The sequence below is a fragment of the Dendrobium catenatum genome, unplaced genomic scaffold (genome assembly GCF_001605985.2).
Source record: "Dendrobium catenatum unplaced genomic scaffold, ASM160598v2 fragScaff_scaffold_526, whole genome shotgun sequence".
In the NCBI taxonomy this organism is placed as follows: Eukaryota; Viridiplantae; Streptophyta; class Magnoliopsida; order Asparagales; family Orchidaceae; genus Dendrobium; species Dendrobium catenatum.
In genome coordinates this window covers 1-17673 of record NW_021318988.1, presented here as the reverse complement: position 1 = coordinate 17673, position 17673 = coordinate 1, and the positions used below count along the sequence as shown (strand labels likewise).

The 17673-nt window shown below is 37.2% G+C and overlaps 3 protein-coding genes across 3 annotated transcripts; 2 read left to right on the top strand and 1 right to left on the bottom strand.

The window, feature by feature from the left end:
• The first annotated feature begins 183 nt into the window (after window positions 1–183).
• On the top strand, window positions 184–6687 carry LOC110092675 (B3 domain-containing protein Os12g0592300). The gene is made up of 5 exons (XM_020817324.2): window positions 184–264; window positions 505–625; window positions 3902–4367; window positions 4814–4953; window positions 6260–6687. Exons 2-5 carry the CDS (start codon window positions 539–541, stop codon window positions 6497–6499), a joined length of 933 nt encoding a protein of 310 aa, XP_020672983.1. The 5' UTR covers window positions 184–264; window positions 505–538; the 3' UTR covers window positions 6500–6687.
• A 1597-nt stretch (window positions 6688–8284) lies between these two features.
• LOC110092674 (PRA1 family protein B3) lies at window positions 8285–9571 on the top strand. The gene is made up of 2 exons (XM_028694634.1): window positions 8285–9298; window positions 9381–9571. Exon 1 carries the CDS (start codon window positions 8400–8402, stop codon window positions 9015–9017), a length of 618 nt encoding a protein of 205 aa, XP_028550467.1. The 5' UTR covers window positions 8285–8399; the 3' UTR covers window positions 9018–9298; window positions 9381–9571.
• A 4114-nt stretch (window positions 9572–13685) lies between these two features.
• Window positions 13686–14818, bottom strand: LOC110092673 (cyclin-P4-1-like). The gene is made up of 2 exons (XM_020817322.2): window positions 14430–14818; window positions 13686–13851 (listed from the first exon to the last, which is right to left on the bottom strand). Exons 1-2 carry the CDS (start codon window positions 14816–14818, stop codon window positions 13686–13688), a joined length of 555 nt encoding a protein of 184 aa, XP_020672981.2.
• Window positions 14819–17673: the final 2855 nt, after the last annotated feature.

Here is a 17673-nt window from a genome sequence, read left to right as displayed (position 1 = left end):
TTTTATATCAAATATGAGTGGTATAAATGAATTATATGAGTGGTAGGAAAAAAATATGAGTGACATATTTGACATTAAAATAGTATAGGGTGGTATGTGTAATATTAAAGTTTTGAGTGTTAGATATGTAAATAGAATTTTATAAAGTGGTATGTATATAAATTTTCCAAAGTTAAAACTATTGAGCTCGGAATCTGTGCTGACTGCTGAGAGCCGTTCTAAGAAGCGCTCCTCACTGCCAGCCCTAAATGGAAGAACCAGTTGGTAAAGAAAGAACTCTCTGTGTTATTCTCTAAATGTCATCTATCTCTTGCTATTTGAACCCTAAAAACAATTTTGCCCTTTTTTTTTCTTCTGTTAGCGATTTCTTTTAATTCTTTTGATTTTGTTTACTATTTTGTTTCTGTTTCAACGGGCCAAAGGACGCAGAAACCTATATGTGTTACCTTTGCCTTTTTATCTTATGACTGGCATTCATCTTCAAGTTTAATTGATTTCATGTAGGGTTTGTACTACACAAGATTGACGCTGAAATGCAATGAGGCTAAGGAAGTGGGAACACCTAGAGATGAACAGCCTTCAGTTCGTAATAAAGTTCACGGCTGATGAACTGTCTGAGAAAATGGTAGATGAAAGTTTTCGTCTTGATTTCGCTCTTTGTTGAGTAAGAATCTAATGTTTAGGTTATCTCATTCGGCATTTAAAACTTTATCAATGTGATTAATTTTGCTTTTCAGATGAATATGAAATTTAATTTTTTAGAAAAGGGATTTACATGCATAACATTTAAAATTATCCTCTTTATATATCCAACATCTTGAGGCGATGTTTCGCTACAAGTAGGATTTAATTTAAGTCGGATCTAGTAAATCTTGTAAATTTGGGTTTGCTAAATCATATATGGGTTAAATACTTAGAATTTTTTGTTATGATAAAAATTTAATCTAGGTAAATTCAGGTGAATTGTTTGACTATTTGTTTCAGGATATAAAAAGTTATATGATTGGGACATTTAATTATATTTACAAATTCCATACCAAATTTAATTAGAGTAATTTAATCATTCTTAGGTAAACATCTCAACTAATGATTAATTAATGGTTTATTAAATTAAAAAAATTATAAATTATATTTAACAAATTAAATAAAAAATAAAAATAATATCACTTAAGATGGTGAAAGTTAAATTAAATAATATTTATTATCACGATTAAATTAATTACTTAATAAACATATTCATCTGTATATGCATATACATATATGTTGGATTCAAATTTGTATGTGCGTGATAGTAGACCTCACTAGTAGGGGTGTCAATATTTGACACGACCTGAAAACCAACCTGAACCCTACACAGAAATTTCGGGTTTGGGTCAACCCGAATCCGAACTAGGTCAGGTTTGGGTTAGAGATTTCAACCCATTTGTAAAATCGGGTCAGAGGAAACCCAAAATAACCCGGGTTGACCTGGGAACCGTCTCTGTTGCATTCGTCTGACCCGGGTTGCATCCGTTACTTTGTTTGTCGCATCCATCGTTCGTCTGAGAGCCGTTGTCGTTGCTGTCCTGCCGCTGTCATTGTAGCAACTAGCCTACATTTGGCTTTAGCACGAGACCGTGACAAGAGGATTAGAAGTAATGATGACAACGAGAGGAGCTCGCTATCTTGCCGGCTTGTCGCTGCCTGAATAAGCTTGTGAATGGAACCTCCACCGACAGATTTATGGGTCGGGTCGGGTTGACCCGAACTTGAAGCGGGTCGGGTTCGGGTTTGAAAAATTAATCCGTTTGCAAAATCATGTCGTGTTCGGGTCGGGTCGTATAGTGTCGAGTCAATTCTGGGTTCAACCCAAACCCGACTTGTGACCCGATTTTGACAGCTCTATTCACTAGTGGGCTAGTTTTGTGAGTATGGACCTAGAACCAATGAGGATGGAGATGGTGAGAGAGAGAGAGAGAGAGAGAGAGAGAGAGAGAGTGCTAATAGATGTCAAATATTTGATGGGAAATGCAACACTATCTCAAATATTTGTATTACAAGTGCTAATAGATGTCAAAGATGAAAAAGATCCAAAATGTTCCTCCTCACTCTTTATTTATAGAGATTCAAGGGCTATGAGAATGATTACATCAACTACAACAACAACATTAAGCCTTTATCCCACTACGTGGGGTCGGCTACATGAATCATTTTTCTCCTCCTATTTAGAGTCAAATTCTTATTTAAATCTACTAATGAAATGACATTTCTAATTATTTATAATCAAGTCTTTTTAGGTCTACCTCTACCTTTCTTAACATAGATCAAATCTAATACATCCACTCTCCTAACAGGGTCATCAGAAGGCCGATGTTTTACATGACAAAACCATCTAAGGAGACTCTCTCTAATCTTATCTGTCACTGGAACTACTCCAACCCTTTTCCTGGATATGCTCGTTTCATATCTTATCTCTAAGAGTAAGTCCACTTATTCTCCTGAGCATCCTCATCTCAGCAACACTTAACTTAATATTATGCTTTTCTTTTAATGGCCAATATTCTACGCCATAAAGCATTGTAGGTCTCACCACCATCTCATAAAATTTTCCCTTAAGATTGAGTGGTGCTTTTCTATCACACAACAAACCTAAAGCATTCCTCCACTTCAACCATGCAACTTGAATTCTACTAATAATATCCCATTTATTTCACCATTACTATAAATAATAGATCCAAAATATCTAAAACGAGTACACTTATTAATGACTTGATTGCTCAAAGTCACAAATCCCCCACTAGATCTATTACTACTAAAACTACACTCCATGTATTTGGTTTTAGATCTACTCAAACGAAAACCGTTAGACTCTAAGGTTGACCTCCATAATTCGAGTTTACCTTCAACTCCCTCTCTAGTCTTATCAACAATAAGAATATCATCAGCAAAAAGCATAAACCAAGTTACATCCTCTTGCAAAAAAAAAAAAAAAACAAAAAAAAAAACAAAAAATAAAAAAATAAAATAAAAAAAAAGTTACATCCTCTTGCAAATGTCTAGTGAGAACATCCATAATACTGTTATTATCAGGCCCCAAGTCCTGGATGAAAAAAGTGGAGGGTTGCGTTAGTTAGTCGACAGCCAGCGTAAAACTTGTTGAATAATCATGACATGAATGATAACATCAAGTAAAATAAATAAAAAAAATATAAGGCTTAATAACTCTTAGTTACATACTGCCTTAGACACTTATTACACTCTAGTTGACTAGAGGGAAAATCAATTTTCTTGACTTTATTTATTTGACTCAAGGCAAGTTCATTAGTGTCAAGTGTTTAAGGGCGAATATGTTGTAGAGTATTAAACTGAGAGTTTGAGAGTTTTATAATGTTTGCCATCTCGAGATCACTAACAACCTGTATGGAAGCTCCGAATCACCTAAGAATATGAGGCGAGTACGTTTAGGTTGTGGGGATGACGGGTTCAGTGGTTGGTTGATTGCGATGGGCGAGTTATAACTCTCTGGATTGGTGCTTTCCTGTAACTTGGACAACGAGCATGGTGGGCGCTCTTTGTTACGAATTGCGACGAATGACCCCCCTTGGGCTTGGCAAGTTGTGAATAGAGCAATCCATGAGAATCATTGACTTTTCTTGTGAGGGGAGACTCCCCTTCAACTGATCTATCAAGTTGGGCCTTGTGGTCCTTAGAAGAGCTCCTTTGTGGGCCCACTAAGTATGAGTTCATCTATTATAACCAGTCGATTTCCTGTTAAACACCTAAAAAGATATATGCTAGTAGCCCATTGTTTGATTGAGCAACATAAATTATGAACACGACGTTCAAAAAATCTTATTTTATGTATATAGGTTTATTTTGGGTGAGTAGCATTACCTTTATATAACTCAATCTTCATTGGCAGGCATTCCCATTGCAACTTGCGAGTTCAAGAGAAATTGCTAAATTTGCTGAACTGATTTATCTAAAGGGGCCTAGTGGCAACCAATGGGAGGTCAAATTGTCAAGGAAAGGAGATCGATTATATTTTGAAGATGGTTGGAAGGAGTTTGTCAAAGATCATCATGTGATGGAAGATGACTATTTGGTCTTCAAATATTGCGGGAAATCATGCTTTACTATTCTATTTTTTGATAAAAATGGTTGTGAGAGCCCATCTTCCTACTTTGTTAAAAAGGGAAGGGTTTCTGCATCTACCAAACTATTGCAAGCTAAGCAAAAGTATATGTCTAAGAGTTCTGAAGTTAATGAATGTTCAACAACGAAAGTAGGAGATTTTTATGGTGAACAATTTTCATCAGATGATGATACTTTTTCTGGTGGCTTTTATAGTTCTGGGACTAGTCATTCCAAGAGAGAAATTTTGCCTGGTATGCTTTAAGTCTACCTTTTTTATTCATTTAACGATGATTTTCAATTGATAACTTGGATTTTTATTGTTGAATGATTGAATAACGTGTATTATCTGAATATATATCAATGTAACAAAATTTTTTCCGACAGCCCATTTGGTTTTTGGTTGATAGAAAACAAGTTTTGAAAAAATATGATCTCATTTTGGCTTGTTTTGTGCCTTAAAATGAAATCATTATGTTTTAAACGGATTTGTTGGCTTTAAAACTCATTCTTAAGCACTGTCAACTAAATGGAATCTAATAATTTTTATCATGAAACACATTCTCTCTAAAATCAGCCAAACTGTTCATACAGTTGAAGGTTACTACAGATGTGGTAATACTGTAACTTTACGGATCAAAGTTTTGAGTCTTCCAAAACTGAAACTCTGCTTCTAAATTTTGCTAATTTCTAATGGCAGAGAAGTCGAAAAAGAAGATGAAGAAAAATAGTTTACAGGCTGAAGCCCGGGCTCTGAATTTGGCTAAGTCAATCTCCAAAAGAAATCCTTGCTTTCTTGAAGTTCTAACGACAAGCAGCATAAGAACTAAGTTTATTCTGGTAAGATAGCCACCAGTTGAGGTTCAACTCTAGAGCCCTACATGGGATCCTTGTTGGGTACCCATTGGGTACACACGCTCTGCGTTAACGGGCTTTGCCCACCCATGCCCATCTATGATGACTTTCGGGATGTTACACCCATCCACACCCACCCACTTTTCACGCTTCTTGAATGCAGTCTGCCACGGATTAATGGCCTTGAGGTTTTTTGCCATTTTCTCTAACTGCAAACTTTCAAGCCACATATCAAAATTTATTGTGGTCGCGACGCGGTTAAGTGTTGCGCACTGCGTAGTAAGCATTGCTGTAATATACTGCATGCATATGGGTAATTAGTAATGTAAATCAGTTTGTCCTCTGATGTTGAGTACCCACCCATACCTACCCACGAGGCCATGGCGTACCCATACCCATCCATGCCCATTGGGTATAGGTGGGTGGGTGTGAGTATGGGCACCCAATGCAGGGCTCTGTTCAACTCCTATACCCTAGAAGCCATCAATTACAGTTCTTTTTCTTTTTTATGAGTTTTTACTGTGTTCATCAGTGGATATTGATGCTGACATCAGTGGATATTGATGCTGACGCTCTTCCTCTATTTTGGTTGGTGACAAGGGAACGCATACGTTGTTGAATTGAATTTTAACTTTTTAATTCTTCTGAACAGATTCTAGTCAAGTTATTAAGAGATAGATATCATGACGATATACCATACATAGATTGGGCTGTTGGTTCACCAACATCTACTTTATAATGTTATTAGAATAAGTATTGCTATTTTGAAATTTCTTTGCTATTTGATTTCCATTTTGGTAGCATTTCAACTTTCGAAGCATCATCTAAAGGCTTCGTTTGGGACGACTTTCTCGTTGCTTCTTTAAGCAACTTTTTAGCATAAAAATTTTAATTTATGTACTAAAAAGCTGCTTTAAGAAGCAACAAAAAAATTGTCCTAAACGAAGCCTAAATTTCAGACTAACTATTTAATAATAAAATAAATACACAAAAAAATGAAAGGTTATAAGCACCATTGTTCATTCTGAATGCCATTACATATTATTGGGTACACACTTTTTTACCCTTTGAAGTACACTGGAACGGAGAAATTATGAAAAATTTGAAGGATAATTTAGGCTTCGTTTGGGATGGCTTTCTTATTGCTTTTTAAAGCAGCTTTTTATATTTTAATTTTTATATTGAAAATTGTTTTAACAAACATTAAGAAAGTCATCCCAAACGTAATCTTAATCATATCAGAGTTGATGTTCAATTTAAAGTTGCTAATACCTTGCTGTTGTCTGTGCAGGTAATTCCTGAGGACTTTGTGATGGACTTCAAGCTCTTTAATCCGCAGATAATTATTCTCCAAAACCTACGTAAAAAGGAGTGGTTAGTTGAGTACACCCGTTTGGGTTTATCTTGGATTCTATTATGGAAAACTTTCGTCAAAGATAATAACTTCAGAGAAGGAGATGTCTGTGTCTTTGAGCTTACAGTCACTCGTCCTAAAATGGTAATGGTGGTTCATATTTTCAGAGCTTGCTGAATTGCTCGGTGATAAGGAAATATTTAAGGAAATATTTCTTTTTTATGGAAGAAAAATCTCACTTTTTGTGTGAATTAAGATGTTCTGAAGCTTTTGGCCATAATGAATGATGCTTTTGTATCTAATGGGATATAATGGGAACACATCCATGTTTTGTTTGATGAAATGGAAGTTGGAAAAAAAATGTTTCCTTTAGAATGACATTTCATTTGTTCTTGATTCTTGCTTTCTCTGCTGATCAGTATTTTGTCATGCAGATGGCTGCATCTAAGGCTGATCTAAAGTTAACCAGACATCCAAAGCCCTACATGGGGTCCTGGTTGGGCGCCCATGCTTTACTCAGATGGGCTTCGCCCACCCACACCCACCCATGGTGACTTTTGGGATGCCCTACCCACATATACGTACTCACTTTCCATGTTTTTTGAACACAATTTGCCACAAATTGATAGCCTTGAGGCTTGTTGCTCTTTGCTCTGATTAAAAACTTTCAAGCCGCATATTAGAATTTACTGTAGTCGTAGCATGGTTAAGTGTTGCACACTATATTGTGAGGATTGCATTAATATAAGATATACGGTGCTTAGCAATATAAATTGATTTATCCCCCGATGTTGAGTATTCACTCACAAGGCCATGGACGTATCCATACCCACCCATCCTCATTGGGTATGGGTGGGCACATGGATGGGTGTGAGTATGGGTACCCAATGTTGGGCCCTGCAGACATCCTAATTGCAAATATTTCAGTTCTGCTTGTTCATTTGGTTATTAGGTCCCCGAATCCGGATGTGCCACGTCACCGTATACATTAGGCCCCTGGTGATGTGACGTGTCCGAATTCTCCTCCAAACGCATCCGGATGCCGCACAGAATAATTTTTTTAAACAATGTGCATAACATATGGTTTCAATCATCCCTATCTTGATTAACTCAATCCTTGAGTTGTTGCATCTAGTACTTGAGCTTTTTAATGTTTGGCTGAATGATAGCTCCAACAACTTCCATCCAAGTGATCTAGAATTCAACAGGGACCCCCTTACTAAATATGGTGATACTCAAATGAAATTCTATGACCACATAGATAACATATCAGATTTTTATGTGACTAGCATATAGTCATAAAAGTACGTAGCATAATCTGGCTAGAGGGACCTTGTAGAGATCACCAACTAATTGTGTCTTTTAATGAGGGATTTGAATTCTCAAATGTGATTGTGTTGATCCTTACTCATTGACCATAACTCATTCATAGTTGCCATGGACCCCTCCAACAATTTCTCTAGATCAAACTGGAGCTAGCCCATGTTAGGCTTGTCGACCTTGTAAGCCGCATGTATATGCCCATTGTCTAGGGTTTAGAAACCCTAAACCCGGCTTTAATATGGCTCCAACAATGTCGTCACTTTCCTCCGCCTGCCACCTTGGATCGTCGTTGCTCGTTCCCTATCCCCGCTGCCAATCACCAGCCATCAGCCCACCATCATTATTGAATTTTATGTAGTATTCATTTTATTTTAAATAAAAAAAATTATAAACATTTGGTCATTTTATTATAATTTTAAATATGTTAATTAAATTATAATGTTGTTATACTATATTACGTTTTATTCTAAGTAACGCCCCCTTGATTCCAATTGAACGCCCCCATGAAGGCATAAGTAGTCTTAGACTTAATACGACAAGTATGAACCGTTAAACTGGATCACATAATTTTATGAGGACATATTGGTCATTTCTATCAGTGACGCGCTCTTTGTCCTGACAAAAGTCTACCAGTGTTTGGGAAGTCCGTCGACAGTACCACCTACCAAACGAACCCCTCCAATTCTTCTTCCAAGCTCTTTAGGGAAAGAGTAGAACGAAAGGCTAGAAGAGCGGGGGCTCAGAGCAGGAGGAAATGGCAACCCACGGCGCCATACTCCGGCCATCCGCCGTTCTCTCGGCTGCGACAGCAGCGGCGGAGCGTGCTCGCTTCCACGCTCGCTCCGCCCGCCGAGCAATCACCCGCTTCGCTCGCCCCGGCGCCTTCTCCCTCCCCTCCAATCGCTCCGCCGCCGCTTCCCGCATCTCACGCAACCTCGCCGCCTTCCGCATCCACTACGCCCTCCTCCTTTGGTTCTCCCTTCTCATCTTCCTCTGCCCCTCCCACCGCGCCACGATGCTCTTCCTCATGTTAATCTCCAAGGTCATCCTTTCCTACGCCGTCCTCCTCCGTCTCTTCCCTAACTCCGCCCTCCTCCACCGCATCCTCGTCCCCCGCATCGTTGCGGGGATCTTTGTCGTATTCGTAATCATCCAGCTCGCGCTCGCCAGCGCTATTGTTAACCTTTTCCTCGCGATTGCGGCTGTTTCGCCGATAGTCGTTGCACACGCCATCTTTCGGACACCCGATGCTTCCTTGGCCGCTGGGGCGGGGGAGAATGGCAAGGTTGCCGGTGAGATGGTGCCGATCTCTGAGAAGAAAGACGCCGATTTAGAATCGGCTGGAGTTCAGTGTTCCGATCGATCGGCCTAGGGTTTCGTCCATCAGTATTATACTAATCTTTTGTGTTTTTTAGATACTTACATAGCGTAACAGTAACAAAATCAGGTTTTAATCTTTTTTGGGGAACTGGTTTTAGTTTTCTCCTTTATATGATTATAAACCTCTACATGTTTTCCATTTCCTTTAAGGAGGTGGTTAGAAATTAGAATGCTTGCAGGTTAAGGCAGATCGGTAGCTGGGCGCTCACATGGAAAGAATGCCATGGCCCAGCTAATTCTAGGTGTCTAGCAACTTTTGCTGTAATTGCTAAGGTGTGTTAGGTAGTTGAATGCTTATGAATTGAGGCCATTTGGCAATATATTTTGTAGATAAAAATTTTATGTTTTTTATCAGAATGGCAGAGCTGAGGATTATTTATTTGGGTTTTCTTTAGGAGATGGCTGATAAATTTGAGATGAACTTGTGGATTGAGGATGATTTGATGATTGTAATTAGCTTGCTTTGAAATACAGTGCTGCAACATTGTTGTATCGATACAAATGGGTTATTTCCTATGTTTGATAGTGATTCTGCTGATGATTGGACATCTAATTAAGGAAAGTATATGGCAGATTTAGATGGTTTCTACAAATTGAAGTTTTTTGCTGTTTTGTGTTATTTTTGCTGTTATGGAAGCTTATTAGTCTTAAGGACTTAAATATGATTTATTTTGCATTTTAATCTCCTTGCAGAAGAGAAATTATTACAGGCAGAGTCCGGACATATATAGCTCCCGTCTGGAACTATGCACATATCAGTTTCTCCTTGCAAAAAGGGGGAAAGACCCATGCAATGATGCTCATGAATAGGAAAAATTATTATGTGCGGACCCGGATGACATTCGGAGATCAACCAAAACTCGTCACGTCACTTTTTTCTCGGTACTGGTGCTCGATACCGTTGTGTACCAGGTGAAGTGGTGTGTTCTAGTTGGTCTCCGAACCGTCCGGTGTCCGCATAGAATAATTTCTCCATGAATAGGAGTTTTCTCTATGCATGACGTATAGGGGGATTTTAATAAAACTCATAACTTTTCTCCTTCAAAATTTGGCTTAAAATTGGTAGTTATAATTTATTTTATTATAATTTTAATATGATATGTTGAGAAAAAGTTTGTTATTAAGAGTATCACTTTAACAATGTTTTTTATCAAGTCTTTATTTTGAAATATGTCATTTTAAATCTATGTAAATACACAATTATTTAATTAAGTTTGAGGATAAAATGACATTAGCCTTGCTTGAGTCATCTTTTAGCTTAAAAATTTAAGCTCACCGTCTATTAATTTTTTTATGAGAGTGAATGATTACCAACTAGCGAGAAATAAACGAAGTATAATTTTATAAGGTTTTTAATTTTTTAATCAAACATTGAATTCTAATATTTTTGACAGTTATATGATCCATCTTATTTTGATAATTTTAAAAATAAATGGCCAGCTGTAGTTTGCACATTACATACATTCTATATGCGGTTAAGAACAAAGGATCATCCCATGGTTGAGCACTTGAGCATATATTTTTTGCACAGAATATCACGGTGATTCAGCTATGCTTCACTTGATTCTTAGGCTTCGTTTGGGATGGTTTTTTTATGTTTCTTAAAATAATTTTTTAATACAAAAATTAAATATATTTTAAAAAGCAATAAAAAAGCTGTCCCAAATGAAGCCTTAGGTTTCGTTTGAAACGGCTTTTTTATTGTTTCCTAAAACGGAGTTTTAGTACACATTTTTTTATTTTTGTACTAAAAATCCGTTTTAGAAAGCAATAAAAAAGCCGTCCCAAACGAAGCTTTAGACTGTGGTTGTGGTTGAGGCGTGGGGACTGGGGAGTCAGGACCATGGGCTAGATTTTAGGGTTTTATTTAAAAAAAAGGGCTTGTGGGATCATGACTCTCAGTTCCCCTGCTGTAACTTTGCACTTTGCTTATTGTGCTGAATCTTGTTTTTATCAATTAAATTCTATTAGATTAAGGCTTCGTTTGAGTCAGCTTTATTTTTGCTTCTTAAAGTAAAATTTTAGTACATAAATTAAAAATTTTTACCTAGAAAGTTGCTTTAAGAAGCAATAAGAAAGCCAACCCAAACGAAACTTAAGGCTTAGTTTGGGATAGTTTTCTTGCAGCTTTATTTTTCAGATCGCAACCAAAGTTTATGTTTGGCCATTGCTTTGGAATACTTAGACTTAGGCTTCGTTTGGGACGGCTTTAACATGGAGAATATTGTGTGCCTTTGATGAATGTCAGAAGCGAGCGCCATAAAGCTATGTCAAACATGAGAAATTATTACGTGCGGAGTTCAGTTATATCTGGACTTTAATAAAAACGTGACATATATTCTTGTACATAGTGTGTACAATTATACACATTATATATAAATTATAAAAATATGTATATAGTGAGTACAAATTTATATACATAATATACGTATTATGTATATAGTCGTACACAATGTGTATAAATTTATACACATTATGTATAAGGAACCTAATCTCATCAAACAGAGCCTAAGGGCATCTGATGACTGTGTGGAAATTAGTTGCTCGTAGATTCATGTGGCGATGAAATCATGAAAGCATGATGATAGAAGTTATATTTGATTTTGAAATATATAAGATTTTATAATATTGAACATAAATTTTAAGAAATGGGAAGAGTTTTTTACTTTCTATTAAAAGATGAAATGAAACTTGTTTCTATCACGCGTTGCGTTGAAAATTCATTAATGATTTTTTTTTTCCCATTTTTATTAGGATAGCAAGAGATTGAAATTCTATTTTATAAGAAAATGAGGGGGAATAGGAGTGTGAAAGAGTGAGTCTAGTCAAGTATTTATCTAATCTAATTAGAGCTTGTTGAGTTTTTTACTTAACTCGAGCTTGACCCGGGCTCATTTATTAAGCTCGAGCTCAACTTAATGGCTCGAGCTTGACTTGAATGTTAAGCTCGATTTTTAAATAATTTTTTTTTAAATTATTTTTTATCTTAATATGGAATTAATTAATTTTTTTTAACATATATTATAGAATGCTAATTTAAATTAATTTTTAAATATATTTGAAGTTAATCGAGTGGTTCGATGGACTTATGTGAAGTTAATTGAGTGGTTTGATGAGCTTATGTGCCGAGCCAGATTGAGCTCAAGCTTGAGCTTGTTTAATATATGAGCATGAGTATAGTCTCGAACTCATGATTGTTGATGAGATTAGGAGTAAACACCACAACGAAGAAATAAGCAAGAAAGTAAAAGCAGTGGAAAAGTAAAGGATATCAGTGTTTAACGTGAAAAAATCCAAAATAGGGAAAACAAATCACGAAGCCATATCACACAAGAAATCCACTATGAAAATTGAGAGAAATAAATACAAATCTCTCTTCTTTCTTACTCTCTCCTTGCTTCTCTTCTCACATACACCATTCTCATTGTGTAATTACTCAAAATACAAGAGAAAGCCATGTAAAATAACTTCAAGGTATGCAACCTTTCAGAAAAATGTGAAATAAAACCGTTCAGTCTGTCTCGCAATGCTGTGGTGCTAGTTTAGAGCGCTGCAGCGCTCAAGCCTTTGTTTTGCATCGCCGTGACACTCTGCTCTCTGTCATTCAACACTGGAGCGCTCGGGAACACAACACCGAGGCGCTCGGGTACGTAGCACCAGGGCATTGCACATGAAAAAAATTTCTTGGTGCAAGACAACATAATAACCATATTGATCATTATAATCAAATTCCACACATAACATTGACTCGATAAACTCGACTCATCAGTTTGTTAATAAGTTGAGCTCGAACCTGCTGAGCTCATTTACACCCCTAAGTGGGAATTATTACAACGATCCTATAAAATTTTTCTTATTTTCATAAAAGCTGAATCGACAGTTTTTAATGAAAAAAATGTTGTATTTGTTAACATTCATAAGTAAACTCAACTTTCTATTGAGAGAGAGTGAAAGAGAGAGAAATTGTATTTGTCGTTTCCTAATTATTTTGATCGTTTCTGAAGTTCTCATAACAATAAATTATATAAAGGAAGATTGCTTTAAACACCAAAAAAAAAAACTAACATTGATATATCATCAAAAAATTATCTTGACCGGGCACGAATCTCAAGGCAAAATCAGGTCAGAAGTTTCAAAAATTAAATCTTGGACCATATGAACTCCGATTTCAACAAACTTACAGTCGAACTGAGTGTCTCAAAAATATGAACCCAACGACACATAATTCAACTATATCCAAGCCCAAATGAGTTTGAATCGAAGACTTGAAGCGTTGTTGGAAGGTTCAAAACATAATTTGAATTACTAAACGGTTTCCAAACATGAAATGCTTATAGTCGAATCGAGTGGCTCGACAAGACGAATCTAACAAGCCCAAGATCGCCAAATTCCAATATCATTAAGACATTTAAATGTCCAACGAACAGTCCACGATCAAGGGGTTCAATATCGACCGTCCATCCAAACCACTCCCCATTAGCCCTTGATTCTCCTCCTATTTACTGGTCATGCTATCCTCAGAAAACTATAAATAGCCCCTCATTTCTCATAAGAGGGGACCCAAGGAAGAAGAAGATAAGAGAAGGAGGGAAGAAGCTGCTTCTCGACCTCCGCTGGAGTTCCATCAAACTTTCAGGTGATGTCGGAGTTCCCCCGACTTTCAAGTGACGTTGGAGTTCCGCCCATGTTTCAAGTGACGCCAGAGTTCCGTCTGACTTCCAAGTGATGCTGAAACTTCGCCCGATCCCCAAGTGACGCTGAAACTTCGCTCGATCTCCAAGTAACGCCAGAATTCTGTTGGATCTCTGAGTGACGTCCCTAGGATTCTGCCCAAATACCCAACATCGTTGAATCTCAAATTCTTGTTTGTAATTGAATTTCAATCTAGGAGTGGACTATTGTAATCTGATTGTCCTAAATTCTAAGGAAGAATCAGCCTCTTGTACCTCAAGCAAATACTAGTGAAATCCATTCAACTGGGTGTGGCCCGGTTTTTTCCTTTCCAGGGTTTCCATGTAAAAATCGAGGTGTTTGTTTTATTTCTCTTCTGTTTGTTTGATGGATATTCTTATAATGCTGAGACAAAAAATTCTAACTCTATCGCTGCGTATATTCTAGTCCGTAACAAACATATTTTCAAAAAAACTTATAATATATTATTTGCAAGAAGAGTTCAGTATGCGCAAAACGATGGCCAACAGAACATTTTATTTAAGTTAGGCGAACAGTGGAATCAAACAAACTAGTTTCTTCAATTATAAAAAAATAATGTCCATCAATAGTAAATGAATACCACATATATTGCTTACAAATTTATATAAATAAATAAATAAATAAATAATGAGAGATTTACACACATACCATTTTATATCATGCTAAAAGTAAAGGAAAGCAGAAGGCAAACCTTTCATCCATGAATTTTACAGATGTGAGGATGGCTGTGATGAGAAAGCGATGAACATTGAAGAAATCTAGTCTGACAGAGGGATTGAAATAAAGGAACCGGTCTAAGTAAATGAAGGCGATTACATAGCAACAGGTACTGCAGTCAGTGTTAAAATAAATGTGTTCGAGATATCTGCGAATGGAGATCGTCGGTATGACTAAGCCAGAGAAGGCCTTCGCCGCTGATGGAGGGTGGCGCCGATACTGCTGAGATGCCGTGAGCTCATCGTTTTGGTTGGTTGTGCGTTTGAGGAGAGCCGAGAGGATGTTTATTACGAGAGGAATGTTCTTCTTTTGCTTTGCCTCTCTCTTCCAGGAGAAATTATTCTGTACGTAATCCGAACGCATTACGAACGCGTTCGGATGCTGCTTATTTACTGGTTATTTGTTGCGTATTTTTTATACAATTTTTTTTTGTGCCAAAAAATAACAAATAAATAATACTCACTAAATACTCACTAAATACACAATAAATACGCAAAAAATACTTAGAAAAAATTAAATACACAAAAAATACGCAACAGATAAGCAGTAAATATGCAGCATCCGAAGCTATCCCTGCGTTCGGACTATGTACAGAATAATTTCTCCTCTGCCAGTGTTTGCACCATTGCTGAATCTGTATAGTTCTTCTTCTAGTCGATGGAGGAGCAGAGAAAATGAGAAAACAGTCGTCGTCGTCGTCAATAATTGTTCAGATGTATTTCTTCTTAGGCACTTTGTTAGCGAAGCATCGATATTGAGAAACCTTGAACGAGACACAGGAGGCCTTGGGGCTGAGGATCCGATTGATATCGTCCTTTTTATATATTAAATATTTATATGTGGTATTTTAAAAAAAATTTAGATATTTTGAGCATTTTGTACCCCTCAAAAATTATTTTTGTTTTAATTTTATCAATTCTAAACTCTTTACTTATACCTCAGAAATTTTTTTTTTTGCCCATCCTAAAAAATTAAGTTGGATCCGCCCCTAGTTATTCGGGTTCTCCTGGAAATCTGTTTAGCCGGGTTCCTCAGCTTCAACGATTTTTATGGGAGGACATTGAACGATCCCAATATTACCGACCACATGATTCTATAACTGAATTTTACTTATGCGGGCAGCGTGAGAATAGGAACTGTTAATGGCTTTTTTTTAAAAAGAAATATTCAAAGTTGCATATGGATCATTTCTCATTTCTTATTTTTTTATAAAAAATATATTTGTTTAAATAATATATAAGTAATTAAAAATAAAAACTATTAAAAATTTTATCTTTTATATTAATTTATATAAGATTTTGTAGTTTAGTAGTGACTTTTCATGTTCTAGCCACTTAAAAATATGTATATTTAAAATTAGAAAATTATATTAGACAAATAGTGACTAAAAATAGTACAGTAATTTATATGTCGCAATCTAATTTTAAATATTTCAAAATCAAAATTAATGCATCTAAAAAAAACAACGAAACAGGTTGGTTACTTGTTAGAAAAAAAGAAAAAAAAAACAACGAATTAATATATAATAACAAGTTTCCTAAAAAAGAGAATCGGACTTTGAAAGATTTTCTTTTCAAAAAAAATAAAAAAATAAAAAATCCAGGACCACCCAATTAATTATTAATATTGTTTAAAAACGGCGCCCGAAACTATATAATTAAGGTCAAGAGCAGCTGTTGCACCACCCTCATTTTTTCAATCCAAAAATGCCTAATTTCGTAAGGAGAGTGGACGTCCGAAACTTCAATGGGGAACTGATCAAATTTTTGTGGTATACGGAAATCACTCATGTGTTACGATCTATAGTTTTCATAGCCGATGGGTCCGACGCGGGGTTGTGTGTGCGCTAGAAACAGACAAGATGGAAGAAATTCGTATATCTCTCTAGACTGGCATGAAGTGCTCTTGTGAACCAGTCTCCACGTCTCATATCAATGCAGAACATTATAGAGTGTTATCATCCGGTTCTCTTGGATTTATATGAAGAGCGATGCGTGTGTTGAGCCGTTATACTGCAGTTTCTGCTGTGAAAGCGCACGGCGTAATGAAAGAATTAATTTCAATAATAATCCCATCCAGGTGATCGTGCATCTGACGCTGGAATCTTGACGGAACTCTCATTGGTGTTATTGTCTTTATTGAGAAGAAAATCTTTTCAAACTGTTTTTGCATCCTTATTTTTTAGGAAATTGGCATCTCGAGTCTCTGGGATTTCGATATTTGCATAGGTTCTAGGCGCATTATATATTAATTCGTTTATTTTGTGTGGATAGATATTCCACTTTTTGAATCGCATGCGCGCTCTCTCGTATATTATCTAAAATTCTCGAAATCGATATGGTGCGTCAAGACCTAGAAGTACGAGTTACTTAGGTCGGCGTTTCGGTGTGCGCGATGTGTCAGTGTTCGTGTGCTGCTTGACGGACGGTTGTTGATCTAAACGGGGTTTTTCGGTGTGATCGTTATGATAGGTCTTGGATCCAAAGCAGCACAAATGGGGCGTGGTGTTATACAAGTGAAGGATATGGAATATCGCTACTTCGGGTTCATAGCATGGCGGGTACGAGGGCCGTTGTGTGTGTGTACTCTCCCGACCCGGGGTTAGACAAACGGTTGCGGAATGGATGACCGAGACCTGTCGGCCCGACCGTCATCGAACGGCAGGGTTGCGGGATGTGACCCGAACTTGACCGCCGACTAGGCGTATGTCTAGCGATTTTGTTGGTTGAAGGTGCCGGAAACGGCGGCAGGCAATTTTACACGCGGGAGAATGGCACCAAGGTTTTGTTACGGGGATTGTTTTAAGACATTTCGCCGGATTGGCAAATTATCCGGTACAGGATGGGCTGTAGACTTCGGAGTTTTAGCGGGAGCTTTGAGGGGTGGCTGAGGTTCACTTTTTTCGGGTCGGCAGAAAAGGCGGAGCCACAGCAGCGGATGGATGCTACGGCGACCGGGGGGTGGAGCTGCAGCGAAGCACAAGTCTGATCCTATTATGTGTACAGTCCAGCTTAGAGGCATAAGGGTAGCTTGGGTTATGCAGGGTTCGGCGATTTATGATATGGCGTCGGGGAGGTTTTAGGGTTTCGCCTAAGTGTATTTTAAGTGCCTTTTCAATGTATTTCCTGTAGCTGCCCCCCATAGAGTAATGGCACATTCTTTAAATGGGACAGGCTTAGTGGGAAGTGCAAGATAGTAATCTTGTAGAGGGACTACCA